Source organism: Notamacropus eugenii, chromosome 4 (assembly GCF_028372415.1).
Source record: "Notamacropus eugenii isolate mMacEug1 chromosome 4, mMacEug1.pri_v2, whole genome shotgun sequence".
NCBI lineage: Eukaryota > Metazoa > Chordata > Mammalia > Diprotodontia > Macropodidae > Notamacropus > Notamacropus eugenii.
The window spans coordinates 88134640-88162176 of record NC_092875.1 but is presented as its reverse complement, the minus strand read 5'-3'; the positions used below and the strand labels follow the sequence as shown (position 1 = coordinate 88162176).

General features: G+C 41.6%; 2 protein-coding genes across 2 annotated transcripts in view; both read right to left on the bottom strand.

Moving 5' to 3' along the window:
- The window catches only part of LOC140500325 (uncharacterized), a 49867-nt gene extending 24008 nt beyond the window's left edge, over positions 1–25859 (bottom strand). The window contains exons 1-2 of the mRNA XM_072602796.1: positions 25296–25859; positions 1380–1477 (exon numbers count right to left, since the gene is read on the bottom strand). Of these exons, the coding sequence (XP_072458897.1) occupies positions 1380–1477; positions 25296–25480 (283 nt within the window). The 5' untranslated portion in view covers positions 25481–25859. The remainder of the gene's footprint in view (positions 1–1379; positions 1478–25295) is intronic.
- On the bottom strand, positions 6946–16127 carry LOC140500321 (uncharacterized). Its single transcript, XM_072602794.1, is given in 2 exon segments — positions 6946–14889; positions 14892–16127. Coding segments are annotated over 2 exon segments (1302 nt in total). The 5' UTR covers positions 16116–16127; the 3' UTR covers positions 6946–14811.
- Positions 25860–27537: the final 1678 nt, after the last annotated feature.

Sequence of the window (27537 nt, the reverse complement as noted above, 5' to 3'; positions counted from 1 at the left end):
ACTGTATAAAAAGATTAAGCCAGCAGAAAGATTTGCTTTGTTGAGCTATACTTTCATTGAACGTTCATGATGTGTGAGGTGCTATGCTGGGGAAGAATCCCATCCTTGTCAGAAAGTCAGCTGACCTAATCATCACAATCTAACAAGTAGAGAGCCCTGGCAAACAAACAAACAAACAAAAAAACCGAAACAACAAACCCTCAGCCTTCCCAAAACTGGCCACATAAACCTAAGCATTAAAGGGAGAATGACTTGGTGATCCCCACAAAGTACAAGAAGAGTTATGATCAATCTATAAACCACAAAGAACTGGGGACAGGTGTGCTCAGCAAACCCTGGAAATTAAACCTGGAATAGCTCAAATACTGAGAGAGGAAAACTTGGGAAAAATAACAAGAATTCCTCCTTCATCCCAAATGGCATAAACTTATAAACTTCTTTACCCTGAGAGGAGTCAGAGGCTGAATATACAACTAGGCCCAAGACGGTTTTGGAGAATATCCTGGCTCATAGGCCCAAAATATTGAGAGAAACCTGAAATGTTTCTAGTATTTCCCCAAACTTTTGGGATGTCCAGGAGACTAACAACTCCTCCCAAACTCCAACTTCTACTCCACTCGTTCCTTTAGAGCACCTATGAGGAATACTGTGCTCAAAGGATAGACCACAGGAGAGGCGGACCTTCTACGGTCATTCTGATGCTTGGTCTAAGGAACTGCAGCTGAGGTATCCTGGAGCCTCATACCAATCTGGGGACACAGGGGCTTTCAGTGTGATTCAAATGACTCCAAACTGGCTGAGCTTTGAGTTAAAGGTATGGGATCTCCTGGGACAGTGCCAGATCGGGGGTGGGGGGTAGGGGTGGTCTTAACTTTTTTTTTTGTGACATGTATGTCTTTGACAGTTTGGTGAGGTCTACAGACCCCTTCTCAGAATAATAATCTTAAATACATAAAATAAAATACACAGCACCACAAATGAAAGCAATTACATTGAAAGAGAGTTACTAGAATATTTTTTAAAAAACAAGTTCATAGAGCCAAGGTTAAGAGCCTCTGGGCTCCTTTACTAATATGGCTGAGAATAGCCATCCAAAGGAAGTGATCAGGCTATGAAGAGACTAGACTTCTACCAGTTAACTCTTATGGTCTCTAGACCTATGGGAGGAGGAGAAACCTGAGTGGAAAGGCTTAAAGAACTAAGGAGATATTCATATAAATTCTCTCATTTAAGCAGCGTGGTCCAAGTTCCTGGAAATGTGGATAAGGGAGCTCAAAGACCTGTATGGTATTTGCTAGGTAGAAAAGCTACAGGCTTGGGTGTAGATGATGAGGTCATAGTGGGGTAGCAGTAATGGGACCTCAGAAAGGACAGCTCACCTGACACCTGGCTGTCATTGGGATAACAGCTGCCATTGCCTGGTCTCCTGGGCTCACTCCTTTGGGATGAAAGGCAGGCACCTGGGGAGCAGGCAAAGCTGAGGGAAGATAAGAATTATGAGTGAAGCCAGCCATAGTCTGAGAGTCCCCTGCTAATGCATCTTGGGGCTGCCGTCCCCCTTTAAAGTTCTTCACGTCCTTGTCCCAACATATCTTTCCAACATCTTTAGACTCTCCTTTACCTGCACTTTTTCCACTAAGCTAAACTGGCCTTCTGTTTCTCACTTATGAAACTCCATCTTCTATCTCTGCCTTTGCACTAATCATCCCACATGCCTGGAATATACTCTCTCCTTATGTCTGTCTCATAGTCTCTGTCTTCTGAGAAAACAATCTGAGTTATATGACTTATTAGTAAAATAGACATGACAAATGGGTCAATGGACTCCCCAGTCAGTCCAAAGACCCTGACTACAGAGTGAGACAAATTTTTATGTATTAAAAACAACTAATCAAAGAAGAATAATTAATTAAAAGAAAATAGCCTACTGGGATACAAAATTAGGTAATCTGATTCCCAGTTGGAGGCAAGATTAGGGACATTTTAAGTTGGGAGGGGGTGAGCAAACAGGAATAATTCCCTAACATTGAAAAAAGAGGTGTCCCACTGTGCCAGGCCTAGAGGCCTGTGTGGGCTACCCGAGTCTTCTTACCTCACCTCCGAGGTCTTCAGTTGGCCAAAACCGGATGCTCATATGAGAGAAAGGACGTTCCAGAGTCGAACAAGGGTTGAGCTTTATTTCAGGGTCTCGGTTACAAGTGCAGGGGAGTCTTCCTTAGGAGGAAGAGGGGGAGATTTCCTAAGGAGGCTAAGGTCTTAAGGGATTGGAAGTAGAAGTACAAGCGGGGAGAGAGGGGGAGGGGAGAGAGGAAAGAAGAGAAGCGGAGCCTACTGTCCTCTTGGCTCCTCACGTGCTAAGAGAGCTTTCAGGCTTCCTCAATCCTACTTAACCTTCAGCCACACAGTTTGCATCTGAATACCGTGCTGTTAGGTGTGCTCCAATCCGGGACAATCTCGAGGGCGGGGAGATCTCTCTCCCATCACGTTTCTCACGGGAAGAGGCGGAATTACTCGAGATAGCTCGGTTCACCTCGATTCCCTGCCATTTCCTGGGGGGGTCTCGTGAGAGCTCTAAGATTTAGAAGCTCCCACCTTTACCCGCCCGAGACTGTCCACACGGAATTCCAATCCCAACACCACTGTACTCATGAATCTGTAGTCAATCAAGGGAATATTAAAACAATAATTGATTGACTGGTACAGGACCAGTTTTCAGATAAGATATATGAGCTACTTGAGATATATAACTGAGAAAATTCTCTGCATCAATCTTTGGATCTGTTTGGGTTTCTGGTCAGCATAACCTAGGTCATTGGTTAAGGGTCTCTAAGCAGCAGGTAGAAGTAGTCCAGCTTCGCAGACACACAAGGCTAGGTTCAAACAATGCAATAAAGTTTTCTCACAAGAAAGAAACTGAATTAGACCCATAAATGAACAGAAAGGGAACTGAGCTAGATTCAGAACGGAGTCGCAAGGCGGAGTCAGTGTGGTTCACTCAATTCCTACAACTCCCTTACTTCCTATAAGATGCTGTTCAGGTAGCATCTAATGCATGTCTTCTCTGATTCCTCCAACCACTAGTGCTCTCACTTTCAAACTACCTTGTATTTAACTTCATTTTTATGTATTTATATTTATTAATTTATTTGTGATATACATTATATATTTTACATGTATTTGTTTCCCCCATTAGAATGTGCATTCCTTGTGAGTAAGGATTGTTCCATTCTTTGTATTTATACCCTCTAGCACCTAGCACAACGCCTGGCACACAGGAGGAATATAAGAATTGCCTGTTGACCTTTTTTTGACATAAAAAACACTCCCCAACAATCCCTACCCTTGTAGAGGCAAGCACCCTGACACATCCAGGATGGCCTGCTAGGACAGATTCTTAGATCTGCTTTTCTAAAAGGAAAGCAACTTTTGAGAGGTCAACAATCTTCTTTAATCCCATATGTCAACAGGGAAAATACAAGCAGAGAAATAAAGACCAACAGACAGGGCTTCTAACTGTCTGACCATAAGCAATACATACATAGTTACGAGAAAGAAGCACCAACATCTGGGTTTTGGGGGGGGGGGGGGAATCTCCTTAACAGCTACCCAGAGTGTCATCTGGCACATGAACCTTCCAAGCCCCCAAAGGAAAATGTCACCTTAGAGTATGTACACACACACACACACACACACTTACTCACACACACTTACTTTTCAGAACCTGAGGGCATCGAGACCCAGTGCTTCATCAATTAACAAAAGGTGTGGACCTTCCTACAAAACTAAACTCAGCTAAATCAAGTTCCCCTTAATGGGCTCCAGATGAGGCCTATTAATGGATGGGGAAGATCTTTAATTAACGTTACAACCCCTTGAAAAGGACACTCTAAAAATCATCAAGCTAAACAGCTTGATACTGCATATTCTTGGTATCTATCTGACTCTTTGTAATGGTACAGCTGCTGCCATATTTGGGACCATGCTGTGTTTAGATATTCCCCCAACCATTGTATCATGAATCCACAATCTCTGCCAAAGGGAAAATACCAGGATAATAAGGAGAGTCTTGGAAGGTGTTGGTAAAAGATAAAGCTATAACAAGATGAGCATCATCACTGCCTAGCCCTCTGGCAAATGTGGTACTTCCAGCATCTTTTAGCAGGGTCCAAAATTTATAGGAGATTCTCCGAAGGCACACATTCAACATAGGGTAACAGAAATAGATACAACAGAAAAGTTAACCACAGAATCTCCAGAGTTGTACTACTTTGCCACACAGATGTCTTGTTTGGTTCTCTTGCTTTCTCTCCTCTCAACACAGTCAAGTCTACAGTAAAAGCCAGATTTGAAAATACTGCCCCAAAAGCATGGGTTCTTTCTGCTTTTATACACTAAGTAGAGGTGTTCTCAGAGTGAGAACATGCTCATTTTAGGGATACTGTAAAAAACTACTCCTTTCTTGTCCCATAGAGTATTTGCCATCCTTTCCTAGTAGTGGCAATACTAGTTTTTTGGCCAGTAGTTTTGTTTTTGTTTTAATTCACTTTGAAGAAAGCCAAGGACGACAGGAAGACAAGACCAAGTAGGGAAAGCAGGAATCCAAACCCCACCCAAAAGCACAGAATAACGGGGAGGGACTCTAGCCCTGGTACAAGGTCTCAATTAAGGTACTAATGCTAGAGGGATGAGTAAACCAAAAAAAAGAATGTTACTGGAAAAAAACAATGATTGTAAATCTAGAGATTCCCCAAAAAGAAAACCATAATTTTGTAACAACTACAAGCAAAGACTCAAAGAAAAAAATGGATTATCCACAAGAATTACATGAATACCTAGAAAAAATGAAAATAAAGAATGACATAAAAGGTCTGGGAAAAAGAATCAGAACAAGAATAAAGAGAAATCTCACTGAAGTTAACAGATTCCATGAAAATTAAACAGATCAAACAGTATTCAGTGACTTCATAGGACAAGCAATATTAAAATAAAGTCAAAAGATAGAAAAACTACAAGAAAATGTAAAAATCATGAATTTCTTGGAAAAAAATGAGTATACCATACTTCAAAGAAATCACAAAGGAAAACTATCCAGATCTATTAGAATAGAAAGCAAAAATGAAGTTAGAAAGAATCCACCAAACATCTCCTCAGAACAACCCAAAAAGGAAAAGTCTCAGAAATGCCACAGCCAAAATCCAGAACTGTTATGTAAAAGAAAAACATACTATTTAAGTATCCAGAAAGGAGTTCAAGTATCAAAGAACAATATTCAGGACCACAGGACCTGGAAGCTTCTTCTATAAATGAGAAGAGATACAGGAATATGATATTCCAAAAGAAAAATGAAAAAACGCTTAAATAATATCCTGCAAAGCAGAGTATAATTCTTGGGGGGTGGGAGTGGGAATGGCCTTTTAAAGGTACAGGAGATTTTCAAGCATTACTGATGAAAATGTCTAGCCAAGCAGAAGCTTCAAACTACAAACACAGCAGTAAAGGAAACCAGAGAAATTTATTTGAACACTTGGAAAGAGTTGTATATGATGATGGAGTACTAATATTCTAACAGGGGAAGAAGAAACAAATGTTCCTTTAGAACTTTAACGTCTGCAAAGAGTAATAAGAGTTAAATATGAAAAATTGAAGTCTTTTGAGTGGATTGATTCCATTCTGAGAGATTCAGTAGGAGAAAGAGAAGGCAAAAAGAATACGTGGTATAAAAAAGGAGGAAAGATTTCGCTATTTCTCATCATTGGTGTGCATGAGAAGAATACAGAAAAACATGAAGGAAGGATGGAAGGCACAGGAATCAGATGAATCTCATTTTTCTGAAATGGATAAAGAATGATTAAACATACACATACGGTCACAAGCAGAGAAATCCATAAAACTAAACAGGGAAACCATCAGGGATAGGAAGGGGAGGAGGTTACTAGGAAGGACAATACTAGGAAATAGTTACAAGCAATGTAAACTTCCTGATCCTAAAGGGGGATTAAAAACTAAAACAAGAACCTAAGAAAGTGCCTTTGTCAGCCTCTCAGGGGAACAACTGAACAAAATAGCTGAATAAATTGTGGCATGTGAATGTGATGAAATATTATTGTGCCATACAAAATCCAACAGAGACAATTTAAGAGAATCCTGGGTAGTATGATCTGAATCAGGGTGAAGTGAGAAAAACCAGGAAAATGATTTATATAAAAGTAACAATGCAAACAACTTTGAAAGACAATGCAATAACCAATCATGTCTCCAGAGGACCTATGATGAAGCATATCACCTGACAAAGAAGTAAGGGACAAAGGTGCAGACATGTAGTTTTGGACACAGTCACGGTTTTGTTTGTTTAGTTGTGTTTATTTGTTATAATGCTTCTGGTTTTTTTCTTTCTTTCAGGTTTTAATGAAGGGGAAGGGATAAAGAGGAGGTTAATAATACCGACACCCAAAAAGGCCACTGAAACATTTTTTAAACATGTAGAACAAAAGGAAATTTAGAAGGAAACAGATCAATGCATGTTACTTTTGAAAGTGTATAGAATTATGTTTATATTTTTTTAAAGGAAACAGCATGAAATAGAAATTCACAGATTTGTACAGAATTTTTTTGTGCGTTCTTTTATGACATGATCTTTGGTGTCTGCGTTAAAAAAATTTGAAAAATAAAAACTACACCTCATGTAAGGTCAAGTATGGCATATAAGTTAAAACTGGAAATATGTAATGATTTGGGAATCTGCATAAAAATGAAGAACCACGGAAATGAATTACATTGGTAAAGAAAAGAGGAAGAGAAGAAGCTGAGAACCGAATCGGTAACACCCTTCGTTAAGAGGCTGGGAAAAGAATGATAAAACAGTGAAGAAAAAAGAAGGTAAGATTAACAGGTTTTTAGGCCAGGGTAACGGGAGGATTAAAATGCGCTAAGAAGTCCAAGTTGATCTGGGGGAAGGAGAAGCGGGAGGCCGTTGGGTCTGGAGACGGGCTTTTGGGAAATTTTATTCCGAGACATTGTGTTGAGTTCTGAGTCTTCCCTAGTGATGAAGGAAGAAGCGGACAGCGGAGAGCAGAGGTCAGGAGAGCCGGCGCCCGCCCGGTGCGGGCTGTCCGACGCACACGCGGTCTGTTAGCGGTCTCCCCGCGTAGGCTGGGAGCTCCTGCAGCGCGGGGCGGCTTACTGCCTTTTCACTTATTTTATTTATTGATCGCCCCAGCCCTTCGGGCCTGGTACGTCGTAGGCGCTTAATAAATGCCCACTGATTTAGATATAAATGAGGGGGCGGGGAGAGCCGAGCACGTCTGTATTCACACAGGAACGAAACGGGGGAAGGCGAGGACAGCGAAGATGCGGGAGAAGGGAGCCCTCCAGAGGCCAGCACGCGGAGGAGGGAGGAGGGGCTGGCATCCGGGGACAGCGGCAGGGCCGAGCACGGGGGTGCGTCGGAAGCAGCCGAGCTTGCGCCAGGGCCCTGGGCTCGGGGGGCCTGGGTTCGAACTCGGATTCCGCTCCCCACGGCGTGCTGCGCTCCCCGATGACCTACGGGCCCCCATCGCGGCACCGCCGGGTCTTCGCTCACCTCCGCAGAGGTGACAGCTGCCGGCCCCAGCTCGCCCAACCAGGCACGCAGACAGCTCTCGCGACACTAAGGCCGGGGTGCACAGCCCTTCCCTCTCGCCCCCAGGCTAACCGGTGCGGGTAGCCAGGTACAGCTAATTCGAAAACAGGAAGTGACGTCCCTCTGGCCCGCCCCCGCCCGCTCCGGGGCACACCTCGAAGCCTCTAGGCAGCGGGAGGACTGGATTCTCGATGGTTCCAGCCGACGCTCCCGGGAGCTAGCACCTTGACCCTGCCTAGGGAGCCCGGAGGAGAGACCCCCTTAGAGGAGGCAGAGTGGTGACAATTAAACAACTGCCGGGAAATCAGCTGAGCCTGGCTCGGGAGCCCAGGATGACGGAATTAAAGACCCTGTTTATTCACGTCTGCCTGAGGGTGCTCTGCTCCCGCAAGGCTGCGTCCCCGCGGCCAGATTCTCACCGCAGCTCCGAATCGCTGACTCCCTCTTGGCCATCCCGAACCAGATGGGCACTTCAGACGTCTACAAGTCCGTGCAGCCTATCCAAAATGGAATTCGTTATCCTCCCGCGCACCCACACAAACCCGTTCGTCTTCCGAACTTCCTCACTGTAAGGTGCACACCACCATCCTCCCAGTCACTCAGCTGGAGTGTTATCCGCGGCTCCTCACTTCCATGATGCACATCCCATCTGTTATCAGCTCCTGTCATCCTGATGAATATCCTGATGAATGTCGGGTCACTGGATTCAGATGGCTCTGGAGGAGAGGTGAGGCTGGTGACCTGCACAGCCCTCCCTCACTCAAAACAAAGTCAAGTGCAAGTCATGTCGTCATTCTCTGATAGCGTGGTCTCTCTGAGAAGGAAGGGCAAACACAACCTGAGAGTAGATCAAGCTGCCTAAATAGGGACCCAGCTAGCTGGGTTACTCAGCTCCTCCTCTCCCAAGAAGGTATATTTTGATGGCCAGAAGCTGCCCAGTTAACTTGGGGTACATTAGCTACATTCCATTCCATTCCATTCCTTTCCGTCTTGTCTCCCCTAAAACCTTAGACCCCGTGCACTCCAAAGCCCATGGACTGAACAAAGAAGGGTCCCTGTCCAACCTCCACTCAATGGCTGTTTTTGGACCCTCCTGGCTTAGAATGAATACTAACAGTTTCTCTGTTACAACAACCCTGAGGCTCCTGCCCCTCCCACTGTGATTTATCTATCTTTTTCTTTTCTATTAAAGGGGCCATCCCACTGACTACTTTTTAAAGAGGCCTATTCACTCAATGGGCATTACCTCACTTTAAGTGAGTACCTGAAAGGGGCTTAGCCTAAAAAGCCAAGGTCTCCCATTGCATCCTGGGCCATCTCCAGTCATGCTGATGAATATCTGGTCACTGGATCCAGATGGCTCAGGAAGGGAAAGTGAAGCCGGTGACCTTGTACAGCCCTCCCTCACTCAATACAAAGTCAAGCGCAAGTCATGTCATCATTTCTCTGAGGTCATTCCTCTTCAAAAAGGAAGGACAGACACAAGAACTGTCATTTTCACCTTCTCCTCTCTCATATACATCCACTTTTCTCCGCTGGTATAGCCACTACATAGCAGAGGCATTCATCGCACCAACCCCAGACTACTGCAATAGCTTTCTAGTTATTCTTCTTGCCTCAGCTCTTCCCAAACCTATACATCCTGCACTCAGCTGCCAAAGTGATTTCTTTTAAAGTGCAGATCAATGTCAACCTCTCCTATTCAATAAATTCCAGAGATTCTCTATTACCTCCAGAATCAAATAAAAGGAAAAAAATCCCTCTTTTCAATCTTCTTACACAAAATTCTCCTCCAAAGTACATTATGATTCAGTGACACTGGACTTTCTGCTCCTCTCACATGACACTCAAGACCTGGCTGAATAGAGAAAGAGGAAAAGGACCTATGAGTACAAAAATATTTATAGAAGGCTCTTTTTGCAGTGGCAAAAAATTAGATACTGCAGGGATATCATCAATTAGGAAATGGCTGAATAAGTCATGGTATATGTGATAAAATATTATTGTGCTATTAAGAAATTATGAAAAGTGGTTTCAGAAAAATCAGGGAAGATGCATAGGAATTGAAGCAAAGTGAACAGAACCAGAACAATTTTTATAACGATAACAATATGGTAAAGAGTAACAACTCTGAAAAAAACTAGGAACTGTGATCAATGTCAATAATCAAATATAGATTCCAGAGGATTCGTGGTGAAATATGCTATCCACTGCCCAAGAGGTACACTCAGAGTATAGAATGAGACATATATTTTTTAGATATAGCCAATTTGGAAATTTGTTTTGCTTGTCCATGCAGATTTGCAATGGGTTTTTCTTTTGTTTTCAAGAGGGAGAGGGGTGATGAAAGAAGGTAGATTTTGTTGATTAAAAAATAATACAATCTAACTTTTAAAAAACTCAGCTTAATTCCCACCTTCTAATCCTAATTCCAAGGTTTATGATGAAAGATGTTACCAAACTCCTGAGGAGGGGAGGTAAGGGGGTGGAGGGAGAGGAAGAGAGAGAGGAAGAGAGAGAGGAAGAGAGAGAGAGAGAGAGAGAGAGAGAGAGAGAGAGAGAGAGAGAGAGAGAGAGAGAGAGAGAGAGAGAGATGGGTATTGCTGGACTCAAGGAAGATATGTGCTCACATCCCACCTTCAGCACACATAAATTATGACCATAGACATAAATAACTTGCTCCCTAAACCTCAGTTTCTTCATTCATAAAATGAGGGTGGTAATAGCTATAGTACCTGCCCCAGTTAATACTCTGGGATTTAGAGTTGTATGGAAACTTAGAAGGAATTAAGTCCAACCCTCTCACAAATGAGGAATGTAAGGTCCAAAGTTTAGTGACTTGCTCAGGGCCCCAGTTAGGAAGTGTTTGAGCCAGGATTCAACCTCATCTTCCTGACTGATTCCAACCCTCTCTATATATTATTTCATCTAGTTACCAATCTGTTCTTTCCAATTTAAATATGCTTCCTAATATTACAACTTGGACGCCATCCTGTACCACTATTATCTCTGTTCTCCCCTAAATTCACCCACTGGGAGGTCAACCCAATGCAGAGAGGCCTTACTCATTTATCACTATGGTATTAGTGGAGCACTCTGGTTGTCCACATTCCTCACCCTCCACAAAATCTTTCTCTTAGACTCTATCATAGTGTGGAGGTGAGCCTGGCTTCTCAAAGGCTACCCCAATCAAGCAAACAGCTGGCAAGTTAAAGGAACCTGTTCAGACACAATTCCAACTACATCAGTCTTTTGCTCAAGAAGTTCCAGTGCCTCCTTCTTACTTCTGGGATAAAGTACAAACTGGCATTTATAACCCTTCACAATCTGGATCCAATCTTTCTTTCCAGGATGATCAGGACATGTCACTTTCATATATACTGTACACTCCAGTCAAGTTGGCTGGCTTGTTATTCCTTGAACATGACATCCCAAATCCCTTTTCTATGCCTTCACAAGGGTTGCCCCCATGTACTTCTTCCTCTCTTCCATCATGAAGAATCTTTGGCTTTTCCCAAGGTTCAGTTCACTACCTACCTCATCCTTCCTTCTGTTGATCTTGGAATGTCTGTTTTTGTTTACTTGTACTTTCAGCTATACTAGTAACTTCTCAAACTTTATTTCTTAGATTATGAATATAAAAATACCCTGTCAACTCCCCAGGTCCGTCCGTCTTCCTGATTCCAGGCCCAGTACTCTATCCTCTGTACCACTCATTTATCTCTAATTGAAATGGTTTTTTTTCAAATGGCTACTAAGTTGTTAGGATATAAATATGTATTGTTATCATTGTTTGAATCTAATAACATACAGAACTATTACTTTTGACCTAGAAGTGCTGTGAAAAAATTACTAAAACACTAAGGGTGCTTTGAAAGAATCACATTTGAGAACCTCTGGCCTCTTCTGATCTCCTGAGTCTCAATTAAAATCCCATCTTTTACAGAAAGCCTTTCCCAACCCCTCTTAATTGTAGTGCCTTCTATCATTTGTTTTTCCTGAATATAGCTTGCTTTGTATATATTTCTTTGCATGTTGTCTGTCCCATTAAATTATAAACTCCTTAAGGACGGACTATCTTTTGTGTCCTTTTGTATCCCGAGCACTTGGCACAGTGCCTGGCACGTTTGTTGTGTCATTTTTCAGTCATGCCTGACTCTTCATGACCCCATTTAGGGTTTTCTTGGTAAAGATAAAGTCATTTCCTTCTCCAGCTCTTTTACAGATGAGGAAGTGAGACAAACAGGGTTAAGTGACTTGCCCATGGGTACACAGCTTAAAGAGTTTGGAGCCAGATTTGAACTCAGAAAGATGAGTTTCCCTGACTCTAGGCCCAGTGCTCTATCCACTGAACTGCCTAGCTGCCTGGCACATAATAGGCACTTAGCAAACGTTTACTGTTCATTTGCTTTTAGCTGTGTGGTTTCCCTCCAATATCCTGGAGGGGTAGGAACCATTTCATTTTTGTCTCCGAATCTTCAGGGACTGGCACAAGGTAGGCACTTCTATACTTGTCAAGTGAAACGGTTTAGCACAGGTGTCACAAACCCTTTCCTGACCATACCAATTTTCTCTGCCCTGGGTAAAAGTGACTTCTCCTTCCTCAAATATTTCTAGAGCACTATAACTGGATTTTTTTTCACTTGCCCACCACATTCCACTGTCTACACTTAAGACAATCATTACCATCCATCTAAACTACCGTGATAGCCTCCTAACAGGTCTTCATACCAATTCTCTCCCCACTCCAATTTATATATTAGTTAACATTTCTATAATACTTAAAGGTCTCAAATTTATACAGATATTCCATATGACTTCCAGAATAATATTTCAAATAAAAATGGTTGTCATTCATCTCAAAGACCTCAAGAAACTTACTGCCTGTATTGAAGAGTTCAAATGTCTTCAAGACTATTCAAAAACTGGTACCACTTACCTTTCCAATTTTATCTCACATTACTCTCCTCCACATTCTCTATGCTCTAAGCCAAAATGAACTATTCAAAATTCTCTTGGACATGTCCTCCACTCACTCCATTGTACCTTTGTACGTGCCTGGAATGTCCATTTCCCATTTTTGTTTAATTCTTTCCTGTCCTTGGAAACCCAACTCAAATGCCTCTGCTTCCATGAAACCTCTTACCTGAGCTCTTAGGCACCTGACTACCTCAGACATTATATTTTATATCCCTTTAATGTATGTCTCAAGTAATGCTTTGTAATACATTTATGTTTGTCTTGATCCCTGTGCTACATTTTAAGTTCCATGAGGACAGTGGTTGTGTCTTATTTTAAGACCAGAGACATAACTGTAAGAGACCTCACGGGTCATCTAGTTCAACCCCCTCAATGTACAGATGAAGATAGTGAGGCCCAGAGAAGTCATGATCCAAAATGGTCACAGGTAGTAAATGGCAAAGGGAGTATTTGAAATCAGATCATCTCACTCCAAATCTTTTCACTTTACTACCTTCAATTTTGTATTTACCTCAGCACTTAGGATAATGCTCTATACAGATTCCAGTGCTTTGCACAGTGCCTGGCTACTACTAGCACTACCATGGTAGATACTTAATAAAGGTTGATTGATTCTTAATAAGTATTTCTTGAATGAATGTGAGGATCACTTCTGGGGTCCACTCTTGGAGTTCGGTGGACAGTGTGGAAATGGCTTTGGAGGAAGTAGTGTGATGGCATTTTTGAGGAAAATCTTTGTGACTACATCACATAGTCTTGGACAAGACAGTCAACCTCTCTGGGCATCAGTTCCTCACTTATAATGAGTGATTGAACTAGGTGGGCTCTAAGTTCCCTTCCAGCTCTAAATCTGTGATGCTATGTTCATTTTGAAAAGAGTCGTCTCTCTGAGGCTCAGTGTCTTCATTTGTAAAATGAGAGGACTGAATACCCTATACAATAGCACTATAGAGAAAAATGACTTTAAAAGACTTTAGAACTCTGATGTACCCAATATTGAGTCCAAAAGAATGAAGATGAAACACGTAAATCATTTTCTTTCAGGAGTGATTAACTTAAAACACAGTAAGACATTTTTCAACATGGCCAGCGAGGAAACTTATTTTGCTGGAGTGTGTGTGTATGCACACACACAACTCTATAGATATGTGTGTACATATATATGTGTGTGTGTATGTATATCTGTATGTGTACGTATACATATATATGTATTGGGAACTTATTATTTTTAAAATTTGCTGAGGGAAGTGGGAATAGTAGGAAGACCAAATTAATTTTTTTAAAAAGAGAATAGAAGACAAAAAGTATTCCCTCTGTGCTATTGTGGTCATATGACACATAATTAGTCTGTTCCTTTATTCTCTAGAGATTTCAGACCTTGGGCAAAATGAATATAATATGAAGAGCCTTTGAAAAACAGAGAAACCAAAATGAATTTTAAAAATGAAAGTTTAAAAATTGTTTTTCTACGTCCTGTAAGGCCATCTAGGGTCCCAATGATTTAGTGATTTTATTTCAACAAATTCTAAATTCTTGGAGGCAACAAAGTATAATGAAAAGAACTCTATATTATAAATTAAGAGAACTGAGACCTAGTCCTGGCTCTGTCATGCATCAGCTGGGTGACTTTGGGCAACTCACTTAAACCTCACTGCCCTTCAGTTTCTTTACCAGGAAATTTGGATTAAAAGAGCTCTGAGGCATTCAATTTCAAAGATTCTATGTGGATGCTTGATGCATCAGAAAGAATGCTGAATTATGAGTCAAGAAAATCTGGGTTCAAAGCCTAGCTCACACAATCTTGGACAAATAACAATATCTTTGGGTTTCAGTTTCCTTTTCTGTAAAGTGAGAGACTTGAGTTAGATGACCTCTGATATACCCTCCAGCTCTAAATATAAGATCTCATAATTTTATAATCCTAGATTATAATATAATCCAATATTGACTGATGTGTTCCCTTTTTCATTACACCATGAATTACTTTCTGATGTAAATACTGTTACTGAATTAAGACTTGAGCAGATATTGCCACAACTGTTAATGTTCATAGGTTTTCTTTTCTATAGAACATACATTGATATAGTGTTTTAAGAATTGCGAAGTGCTTTCCTCACAACTCTGTGAGGTCAGCAATTTAAGCCCCACATTTACAGATAAGGAAATTGGGGCTCAAGTAACTTGCTAAGTATTATATTAAGTATTATATTGTCTCATGCCGAATAAAGGCAGATCTTTGGCAGAATTTCTACAATTACATTTACAGGTTCTTCTCCAGGGACAGTTATTTTGTGTGAAATCTCTGATGTTTACTGAGTTGTGAACTGTGAATAAAAGTTTTTCCACACTGTTGACATTTAAAGGGTTTCTCTCTAACGTGAGTTGTCTGGTGCCGAATAAGGTTTGAGCTTCTACTGAAAGCCTTCCCACACTGAACACACCTATAGAGTTTCTCTCCTGTATGGATTCTCTGATGCTGAATAAGGTGTGAGCTCTGACTGAAGGCTCTGCTACATTCATTACATTTATAGAGTTTTTCTCCCACTGTGTGAGTTCTCTGATGTCGCATAAGTTGAGAGTTCAGACAAAAAGCTTTACCACATTCATTACATTCAAAAGGTTTCTCTCCAGTATGAATTCTCTGATGTTGAGCAAGGTGTGAGCTACAACTGAAGCATTTCCCACATTCCATACATTCATAGGGTTTCTCTCCTGTGTGAGTTCTCTGATGTAGAATAAGGTGTGAACTTTGACTAAAGGCTTTTCCACATTCATTACATCCATAGGGTCTTTCTCCAGTATGGATTCTTCTATGCTGAGTAAGGTGGGAACTTGAACTGAAGCCTTTCCCACATTCTTTACATTCATAGGGCTTCTCTCCGGTATGAATTCTCTGATGTTGAATAAGCTGTGAGCTCTGAATGAAGCTTTTACCACACTCAATACATTCATAGGGTTTCTCTCCAGTATGAGTTCTCTGATGCTGAATAAGATGCGAGCTTTGACTAAAGCTTTTCCAACATTCATTACATCTATAAGGTTTTTCTCCTGTGCAAGTTCTCTCATGTCTAGTAAGTAATGAGCTACGACTGAAACCTTTCCCACATTCACCACAAATATAGGGTTTCTCTCCACTGTGAATTCTCTGATGTTGAATAAGGTCACAATTATATTTGAAACTTTTGTCACAGGTAGCACATTTATGAGTTCTCTCTTTTGTAGCAATTTTTTGATGAGTAGTATGGTTTAAATTCTGACCAAAATTCTTCTGAAATTGATTATACTCCCAGGTTCTTCCTGCTAAGATTTTTTTATGAATTTTAGTCATTTTACTGAAACCACCCTCCTGGGAAAAAGAGTTCCTCAAAATTCCCCCTGTACAGTTTCCTTGTTGGCTTTTAAATTTTCCATCTTCTATAAAACCAGGTTCCTGAGGAACATCTTGTATAAATACTTCCATTGTCTTTCCATAGAAGCCTACATCTTTTGAAAATTCCTGTTTTTCATATAATGGCATATTATTTAGAATCTGAAAGAAAAGGAAAAGGGAGAGTGCTAGTTTCAGAAGACATTTATTAATATCTAAAAGGAGTGGGCAGTTTTGGTGGCTCTTGAAGCTGGCTTTGAAACCTACTTCCTAACAGACATTTCCCACATGGAATCCTTGCCATGTGATTTGTGACCTTGGCATTCCAACAATTAGCAAAGACCTTTTCATAGCCAATTCCAAAGTTCCTTCCCCCAAACACTTCCTCTTTGCATGGTATAAAATGTAGACAATCCATTCTTTAACTATTCCTCTTGACTTAAGCTGTAAAGACCTACACTTCAATTAGTTTGGCTCCTACCTATCTTGAGTCACTTCATTTTTATCATTCAATACTTTATCAAGCTCTCTGTATTAGGACTAGGATTTCAATCAATGCCTGGATCTTTTTTTAAAATTAATTTATTTTTAGTTTTCAACATTCACTTCCGTGAGCTTTGGAGTTTTAAATTTTCTCTGCCTCCCTCCTCTCCCCTCTCCTCAAGATGGTTTGCAATCTGATAGAGACTCTACATATACATTCTTATTAAACCTATTTTCACATTAATCATGTTGTAAAGAAGAATTAGAAAGAATGGGAGGAACCATGAGAAAGAAGAATGAAAACAACAAAAGAAAAGGAAAGCAAATAGTCTGCTTTGATCTGCATTCAGACTCCACAGTTCTTTCTCTGGATGTGGACGGCATTTTCCATCATGAGTCTTTTGGAGTTTTCTTAGATGCGTACATTGCTAAGAAGAGCCAAGTCTATCAAAGTCAGTTATTGCACAGTGTAGCTATTACTCTATACTGCTTGGATCTTGGCAACTCATTCTGCTTTCAAATCAGCATTCACACATGCCTTTCATACCCATTAGTCCTATTATATGTCCCTGCACAAAGAAATTTCACCAAACCCATCCCTGGGAGTTTATCAGAAAATCTGAACTAGATATCAGGCTCCTAACTTAAACATAAAACATCATTATACCTTACAACTGACTTCCCCATCGCTGTGGGTGGTGCTATCAACTCCTTAACATGCTAAACAAGGAACTCTTCCAAAATCTCCAACTTATCTGCCCTTTACTCTGTGTGCTTTATCCTTTTTACCCTATGTCACTTTTTATACCTACCTCTTCTCTGGTTCTGTCCCTATTGCTTAGTCCACAAACTCATTTCTCACAGGATGATTGTGATATCTGATACTCAGTACCTATTCCTTGCCAACCATGCCAATAACTTCCAGAATCCTCTTCTCTATTTAGGGCTGTGTTTGGTCAACTGCTTTCTCAAAGTTCCATCATGGTGTTTTACCAAGATCTTTATTCTAACATCATAGATCCAATCAGCACATTCTCACTTTCCCAGTGCTTTCCTACAAACCAGCCTGTTCATCTCCGGCATGACTTCTCAATACTGCCCCCATACACATGTCCCTTTTCTGCTTACAGATCTTTTTTAAAGTAATGTCCTATTCAGGGGAAACCTGAGTATTTTTAGAGATAAGACCGTGCCTCTTGCTGAGTGGTCTTCTCTTGCTCACCTGTGCAGGAACCTGTGGATACGTGGCACATTACAGATCCAGGATCCATGACTCTTTCCTTCAACCTACCTAGGAGATCACATTAGATTTGGAAACTGGAAGTCCTGCCCCTGGAGAAAAAAAAATGGGTCCTGATTTGTTGTTGGAGCTCAAAACAATCTCAGGATGCAGTTTTAGCCTCTGAGTCTTCAAAGGGCAAGTGAAGGGCAAAAATGTTCAGGAAGGCTCAGAGGGGAAAGCTAGACCCTCTGAGAGAAATCCATTTCCAGGAACAGTGAAACTACTAAGAGAGAAATCTGGAGACAGAAAGGCAATAATCTCATTTAGTCTCTCTTGGCTGGAAGAAGAAAAGCTCCCACTAATAAGGATATCAACCCTCAAATTTTGGAAGAGTTCACACAGATCACTAAGATATTCAAGAGGGTGAGGAAGAGGATATCTTCTGAACATCTTAAGACAACTTCCTATTTTCCCCTTTGCAGATGTAAGACCTGTCACTTGGGCGATAAGAATAGTAATGTCCTATTTCTGCACCCAAACAGAGGTTAAGTATTTGTAAGCATCTGAGCTTGGATTTGAACTCAGGTCTTCCTGATTCTAGGCTCAACACTTTATACACACCTCGCTGCTTCAAATGACGTGAGGCAAATGAACACTAGAAACAGAGGGGAAAGAATGCCCCTGCTCCTGAAAAAGGATCCGAGTTTAGCATTTGAAGTGAGTGCGCCATCTCTAGACTGGGCAGACTAAGAGGGATAACCAAAAACAATAAGAATGGCAGCAAAATACACAGGCCATATTGCCCAAATCTTCCAGGATAATGTCACTATAGAAGCTTCTCTGGGATCCAGATATTTCCATTTCTGTCTCATGGAAAACATGGACAAACCCTCCAAAGTGACTAGTTCCTGAAAAATAAATTTTGGGGGGATACAAAAAATTATACAATCTCTTGGGCAGAGAGAGAGAGAAAGAAAAAGGGTAGATAGAGCTGACAGCCCAAACAAAGGAAGAAAGAGAGGGATGGGATTACAAAGTGTAAAGAGCTCAGGAAAACCAGAAAAGGAAGCCTCACATCAGTTCAACTTAATGGCACTGGGACAATATCCAGAATAGGAGAAAGGGGCAGTTAAAATTACTATAAGGGGTTACTACTAAGCACTGAATTCAGATAGAATACCTAGACTGGACATCATAATAAACTACTAATATTTCTGTACTAAACCAACACTATCCCATTACATTTTGCCTTCACAAAAACCCTGTGGAGTATGCAGTAAAAATTCAAATCTCTCCAAGGCTGGGTCTGTAAATCCAAACATCAAAGCAATGGTGACTGGCACTCTCTACTTTTTCAAAGTGGATATGATCAGAAGTGGGCATAGGGTTTGTTAACCAAGCCCTAAGAATTAAACTGTGGCTGCTCTCAAAACCTGAATCAGGTAAATTTAGGCAAACAAAAGGAATTCCTACTTCCCAAGGTGAGAAGTAGACTTATAGATCTCATTTCAGAGGGTGTCAGAATCAGAATCTTAAATGAGATTCAAGTAGGGTTTAGATGAAATTTTGGCTGAGTTATTGAAGGTGAACAGAGATGTTTGTGATCACTAACTTTCCGAATGTTCAGGAGGCCAACCCTATGTCCTCCACTTCCTATCCACTCCTTTGGAGACTTTGTGAGAAAGAGTCTTGGGTGGGATGGTGCATGGAGCAGATCTTTCTAATGACCATCAATGAAGTTTCCCACAGGCTGAAGAAACCCAGCTGTCATGGGCCCCCTTTCACAGGCAAAGAGTCACGGGCTGTGTATAGAGATTTCTGGTCTCATATACATTTGTGAATATATATATAAATGTCTATAACCATGTGAGTTAGTGCCCACATTGCAGGGAGCAGGAAATTACAAAAGGAAGACCCAAGAGAATCTGGAATAATCTGAATAGAACTTCTGATCCAGCAGCATCAAGGACCTGGGATGGGCAGAGAAGTTGCAGGCTGAGGGAAAGAGAAAATGCCATGACTAGGCAATAGTGAAAGAACCTCAGGAAAGACAGCTCACTTGGAAATGAACTGTTACTAGAATATAAATGCCACTGTCTGATTCTAAAATTCAGGGCAAGAGGAAGGGGGAAGAGCAGGCATGTAGGGAACAGACATAGCTAAGTGAAGACAGAAGAGTCACAAGGGAGCCTAGGTCTGGCTTGAAACCCCACCCCCACCCCACCCCTAATCATCCTTCAGTGCCTCCTAGATACAATTCTGATCAGAATTGGCAAGACAACAGGTTTAGTACCTTTCTCCCCACCCTCATACCTTTCCTAACACTAAACCAACACTATCCCATTTCCTGAGACCTCCAAGTATAAGGAGCTGTGTCAGGACACCATAAGAAGTTCTACATAAAAAAAAGCCACAGTTCCTATCTTAGAAGAGACCAGATTCCCAAGAGATTCACAGAGAAACTGACAGATACTCATACTGGTACATACACAGTCAATTCTGCTCTCTTCCCTAGGGGACCACCTCTTATAAGCTCTGCTTGTAGGCTCACAGATGGATGTTCCTTCTCCACCTGAAGCCCTTAGATATTCCTCATAGGGATCTCATTCTAGATTTTTTTGGCTACCTCAATTCTCCTCTTTAATTTTTCAAGTCGGAGGCCCAACACAGAGCATATGTCTATTAAAGGGCAGGACTGAAATGGGCAGTCCATTGAGCTATTCTATTCTTAATGGAGTCAACTAAATGTAGTTTCTCATAAGTAACAAGAAAGGGAAGTCTTCCTCAATCAGACTTTTACAAAATGGTTTCAGTTTCCTTAGCTGTAAATTGGGGATATTTGTACTTCAGGCACAACAGGGTTGTTGTGAAAAAAGCCTTCATATTATACAAATGAGAATATTATTATCTCATTCTTCTCATCTTATCTGATGGACTTCAGATAGAAATGGTTCTGGACAAGTCACTATCTTGCTATTTTAAAAAAATGTATTCTATGTACAAGTGGATAAAATACCAACATTTTATAATGTTGAATGAAAGGATGCTGGCTCACTGAAAGCAACTTCAGACAACTCCAGTAAGAGACAAGATAACAGGGAAGATAGGTATTTCATTCTATTTCCACAAGTTTTTAAAAAATTATTATCATTATTATTATTATTGTTGTTGAAAGAATCATGGGGGCCTCTGGTACATACTAGCAGCATGTCCCAAGCCAACACATTTAACTTCAGTGTCCCCAGCAATGCTCTTAGACTATAAACTGCAGGGCAAAAGCAAATGTTTATTGGTATAGGAAACTTCCTAATTGCGAGCTTCCTACACCAGTGAAATCACAGGTCCTAACACCCCTATAATTATTACAAGGGGCCATCTCCAGTCGTCCTGACCTATTTCTTGCCATTGGTCCCATATGGCTCCAGAGGAGAGAGTGAGGCTGGTGACTTTGCATAACCCTCCCTCACTTAAATCCAATTCACTTGCAAGTCAAGACATCACTTTCCTGATATCATTGTCCTCTGTGAGAATAAGGGACAAACAGTAAATGGTAAGCATTACTACTTAGAAATGGACACTTTTCCTGAGGGAGAAGGGAGTTGAATTTAAATGTAAACTTATTTAAATACTTATTTAAATACTGCCACTACTGGCTGTTAAACTCTTAGGGCTTTTTCCTCTAATCATCATTAACACAGTAACACATATGGGAAATAGTGGTCAGCTCTTTTAAGCAGAACCACTGTCAACTAGATAATGCCAATCTGTCTCTATTTAGTATACAGTCTATCTACTATCTAGATATAGGCAAATTCCATCTGGCTATCTAAGATTAGCAAGTGCCAGGCACGTAGCAGGTGTTTAATAAATGTTTCCTGAACTGGCCAGCCCAGTTTTGCGTAGTAACAAAGAAAATTCTGAGAAGAGTAAAGAGAAGCCTGCCTCTGTGAAGCATAATTATCTAAGGTGCAGAAACACATTTTCAGAATTCTACTTGTATTGTCAACTTATTCTACATAGGTACATGGACAATTCTTGACATTCAATGGATTGAGTATTAATATCAAGACTCATCAAACTAAACATTCCTCTGCTCAAGAGCTTCTTATAGACCAACTCTACTCCTTTAACTACAATCTGGACCACATAAAGAAGAAAGATAAATGTATACTTACCATGTATGTCTGTGTATATAACTTTTAATACTATTATCCATGATTAGTATTCCTGGGCATATATAAGAAGAGTAGTAGTTTTCTCCAAAGCGGAGACTTATAATAATACTGTACATCAGTGGTATCAAACTCAAATAGAAATAGGGGCTACTAAACTATACATAAGGATCCCTGCAGGTCATGTAGTGACTTCGAAAAACATATATTAACATTATTTATAGTCTATTGTATTTTTATTTATTTTGTCAAATATTTCCTGATTACATTTTAATCTGGTTTGGGACTCATTCAGAATTTTTTGTGGGCTGAATGTCTCAGGGCTATGCATTATTACTAGAGGTTTAATGGGAGTAAAAGGCAGATTCATTCATTTAGTCTTTGGTAACATGCCATCTACCACAATTTAAACCTCTTGAGAATCCTCAGTCAGAAACAGCTCATCTGAGGAAGAGTAGCAATCAATCCAACCACAAGACAAATAGTTGCTATTTATGCTGTTTTTAGGTTTGCAAAATGCTTTACATTTTTCTTGACATCTTCACAATAGCTCTGTGAGGTAGGTACTAAAGATAATTATCTTCCTTTCACAGATGAAACTGAAACTCAAGAGAGTGACTGTAAAAAGGACACACAGTAAGAGCTGGAGACATTATCAGAAACAGATCTCTCCTGATTCTAATTCCAAGTCCAAAGCTCTTTCCATTACACCATGCAGCTTTCCTAACAATGATGATGACAACACGAATAATAAATAACATATAAATAATAACAGGTCACATTCTTATAGTTATTTGCAGATTTATTCATAACAACTCTGTAAGTATTTTTATTCCCTTTTTAGAGATGAGGAAACTTGAGCCCAAAAAGGTTAAATGACTTGCCCAAGATAACAGTGAGGAAATGATGGTCTGTGAATTCACCTGAAATAAAATGATGTAGGTATACTGCAAAAGGTCTGATTCAGGTGGTATACTGACCTCTTTCACAAGCTTCAGTTCTGAACCTTCAACTGTCACCTGACATTCAAATACCCCTCAGCAGGAGAAGTTTCTTGGTGGATTACCCTGTCTAAGGTCCCTCAAAGTCATAATGCCTAAACCAACTCTATTCCCCTGTCAGCTTGTCATCCAGATTCATCTACTTTGGTCACACAGTCACCTTAACCAGAAACTGTCATGTCACTGCAGACTCTTCCCTTTATCTGCTCTGTTGATCTTTCCTTTATAATAGTTTTTAAATAAAACCATTTCTTTCCATTCCCACTGAAGTGGCTCTGGTCCAGATCTTCATCCATTGCTGCCTATGGTATTCAAATGCCTCCTAAATAACTGCCCTGCTTCCAGTACCTCCCTCCTTCAATTCATCTTGTACACCAGAGATGTCAAACTTGTGGGCCATTGCTGTGCTACCCAAACCAGATTAAGATGTAACTGAGAAATATTTGACAAAGTAAATAAAAATACAACAGAACACAGAAAATGCTAATACATGATTTTCTAAGTCAATATGCTTCTGCAGGGATCCTTATGGATAATTAAGGGGCTCCATTTCTATTTGTTTGACACCACTGCTGTTTACAACTGTCACACTCATTTTAATAAATCACTGCTTTGATACAAGTCATACAACATCATTTTCCTGTTGGCTCCCTACTGTCTGAGCAATAATGTGTAGTAGAAAGAAAACTGACCGAGGAATCACAGAATTTGAAGAGGACCTCAGCAGCCATCCAGTTCAACTCAGACATGAAAGATACCTGTATCAAAACAGATCTGTCAAGAGGTATCCAGCTTCTGCTTGAAGTCCTCCAAGTATGAGGAACTCACTACTTCTTGATTCAGCCCATTCCATTTTGGGTCAGTTCTAATTGCTAGGAGACCCAAGTTCCAATCAAATCTCTGTCACAAATTATGTGACTTTAGGCAAGTCACTTCCCCTGAGTGTCTTTTTTCCACCATATACAATTGGGAGGGGTGAGATATGGTGCAATGGATAGGGTTCTGGGCCTGGAGTCAGGAAGACCATTTTTCCTGAGTTCACACCTGGCCTCAGACATTTACTAGCTGTGTGATCCTGGGTAAGTCACTTAAATCTGTTTGCCTCACTTTCCTCATCTGTAAAATGAGCTGGAAAAGGAAACAGTAAATCACTCCAATATCTTTGCCAAGAAAACCCCAAATGAACTCACAAAGAGTTGGACAAAACTGAGAAACAACTCAACACCAGAAATAACAAAGTCCTTTCCACCTCTAACCAGTAATGAATATATCTTCATGTACTTTCTAACTCCTAGGACTGTCTAAAACAGAATGAGATGCCTCAAGCATTAGTGAGCCCCAGAACTGGGAATATTAAAGCAGAGTTAAGATAACTTTGTCAGAGATACCATAAAGGTGGGTACTGGGTAGGTGGCTGAACTAGGTGACTTTTAGGGTCCTTCTAAATCTGAGATTCTATGACTGAGTAGAAATTCTTCAGCCTGGTATTCAAAGTCCTCTACAAATCAGCCTTACCATCTCTTCAACACTTTCTACATCACTCTGCTATGCAGACCTTTTGCTTCTTCTGTCCAAATGGCTTATTCACTTTTGTTGAGTTAAGGTAGGTAGGACCTTCTCCACCTGAGATCATTATGTTCCAGGACTACAATGCTGCCACTCTCAATCCAGCTCAAGGCCCACCTCTTCCATGAAGCTCTCTCCCTAACCATCTCAAATTCAAGTGACCACCCAGAGGCTCAAAGACTGAATTAGAAATTGGAAAGCCACAAGAAATCACCTTTTAACTTTTTCTGTATCATGGTCCATAGTCTAGTCAAACTTGTGTACCCGTTATCAGAATGTTTTTAAATTCACAAAATAAAATTCATACGACTATAAACAAATTATACTGAAATATGATAATCAAAATATATTTTTAAAAAGTTCATGGATCTCAGGTTTAAAACCACTGATTAAATACAATTCAATCCCCTAATCTGACAGAGGGACTCAACCATTAGAATCTAAGTCAAGTCAAGAGGTTTTAATTAAGTGCCTACTATCTGCCAGTCACTATACTAAGCACCGGGGGGCACAAAAGGGGCAAAAAAGAATCCAGGCACACAAGGCCCTCACTGGTAAATCCTGCCCTGCTTTGCTGCTAGTGCCACCTTACGTGCACTCTCCACTCGTTCAGCCTTCTCTCCCACCCCCCACAGCCTGCACGGCCTCACCTTTATGCCCATCTCAGCCCCTAGCATTTCCTCCGACCCTTAAAGCCCCCCATCCTTCAGACCTCGCTCCAGAGTCCTCGGGAGCCCTTCCGGAGCTTCTCCAGCACGCCGTAACGTGGGACCGTGCCTAGGCTCCGGGCTGCAAGATCTCGGTCAGCCCCGGGCAGAGCACACGGGAGGGGCTTAGCAAAGGCTGACAGGCACCGTCCGGGTCCCCCTCCCCCCCGGGCCCTCACCAAGCCCACCAGACGCTCCACTCCTGACCCTCTCCAGTCTCCTTCGCTGGGGGGAGGGGGGCCGCGGAGCGCAGGAAACGGACCTCGGAGACCGTTAGGGAAGCCACGAAGCCGCAGCGGCCGAGAGCCGGAAACTTCACCTCCACCCGCCCGAGGCCGGCCCGGGGCGCGCCCCGAGCACCCATCCGGGGCTCGTCTCGGTCCGCTCTAGGGTCCCTGGAGGACCCGCCGTCTCGCTGGTTCCCTCGGTTCTCGCTGGCTCGCTGGCGGAGCGGGGCAGGCCAGCTTGGAGCTCGGGCCTGCGTCAGCAGGCCGGCCGTAGCAGAGGGCGCCGGAGGTTCAGCCCGGTGGGCCCCGAGGGCTGGCGCTGGCAGTGAAAGATTTCCTCCGGACGTCACCGGAGGAGCAGCCCCAGCCTCGGCGGGGCTGCCGGAGGGTGCCTGGGTGAGCGGGCTAGAGGGCGCTTGGCGCCAGGACCCAGCGAGACCAGACGCGGGCACGGAAGCTTGGACCCTGGGCTCCCGGCTCTGCCTTTCCTAGGCGCCAGGCTTTCCCCTCCACTCCCCTCGGAGGGCTCCCCAGTCATTGGCTCAGAGTTTGCGCTCTGAGCCAATGAAATGTGGCCCTGGTCCCGCACCAATGAGAGCTTAGGGAGTGAGGTGACGTATAGGGGGAGGAGGGAGGGACCCAGTCACGCAGCTGCCCATCTGCTTACACCTTGTAGGAAGCCCCAGGAGGTGACTTTTTGCTCACTTCTTACAAGATTCCTCTAACAAGCACACAAAATGATAGTTCTGTGAGCACTTTAATGTTCACAAATTGCTTTCCCCACAAGTATTCCCATTTTTCAGATGAAGAAACAGAGGCTGTGGGGCTGAATGATTATCCACAGTCACACAACCAACCTCCTGGCTCCAAATCCATGGATCTTTTCCATTCCATTTGCTCCAGTAAACACTTATTAGGCACCTACCGCCTTCAAGGCCTGTGTCTAAGGATACGAGATATGGAGATTTGACAAAGCCCTGCTTTCCAGAAGCTTACAATGTGAGTGGGGCGAAGATCCAAATACCTACATTACAAGAGAAGTGGAGGTAAGTGCAAAAGTGAGCTTTAGCCAAAGTGCTGCATCTTCAAGGAAAACCCCTGAGCAACCAGCAGAAGCTTCCTCTAATTCCTTAAAATTGGGAGCAGGTAATCAATTGGGTTATATGAGCAACTGACAGCTGATCATACCTTACCATCATGTTCAAATAAAACACAGACCAAAAATTCTCTGACACGTTATCACTACTGTGCTTGATAATTGGGGGCGAGAGGTGAACCATTCAATATAATAAGCACGCTGGAGTTGTTATTTTCATAGCCAAACCACAATACTCATTTTTCCTCTTTTCACTTTTATAACTTTTCAGATACCTTCTATCTCAAATTCTCTTTGATCCCATGAGTATGTTCTCATCTGCATCAAAAAAACATGTATTAGATACTTTTCATCATGCTTCATTGGCTGTTGATGTACATGCAAGATGCAGGGACATAAAGATAAAGTAGTGGAAAAAGAAGTGAGCCATAAGTTTGGGGACCTGGGTTCTCTATCCACTAATTCAGGGTGCAGCCTTGGGCAAGTCACTTTCTTTCTCTGGTTCTCGGAGGGGGGTTAGATTAGATGGTCTTTTAAAATCCCTTCAGAATCTTACATTCTGTGACCCTAGGTGTATAAGATATGATCTCTACCTTTGAGCGTCTTACAGTCTTGCTGAAGAGTGACGTTAGTCATAAAGGGACCATTAATACAAAATAACAGGTGGTAAGTGCCAGATGAGTAATACAGACAATAAGAGCTTAAGAATTCAGAGGAGAAAGAAGTTACTGTGGTTTAAGGTGGTAATAGGCATAGTTGGGAGGGTTTGGGGGAAAAGGATTAAACTGGGCCTAGAAGGAGATGTTATGTATGAGGAAAGGTATGAATAAGACCATGGATGCAGAGATATGCATCTGAAAAGTCAGAGACCTTCAAAATCAATCCAAATAGCATTTTCTAAGCCATTGCTATATGCAAGGCATACTACATGGAGGATATAAAGATTTTTTAAATATAACATCTCCAAACTCAGAAAAGCTTGAAATCGAATTGGAGAGTTAAAATAATTATACACAAACAAATACCATATAAAGTAAAATGTGATCGTGGTGAAGGCAAAGTGAGATATCTCAGTTTCAAGAAAAGTTCCATGAAGAA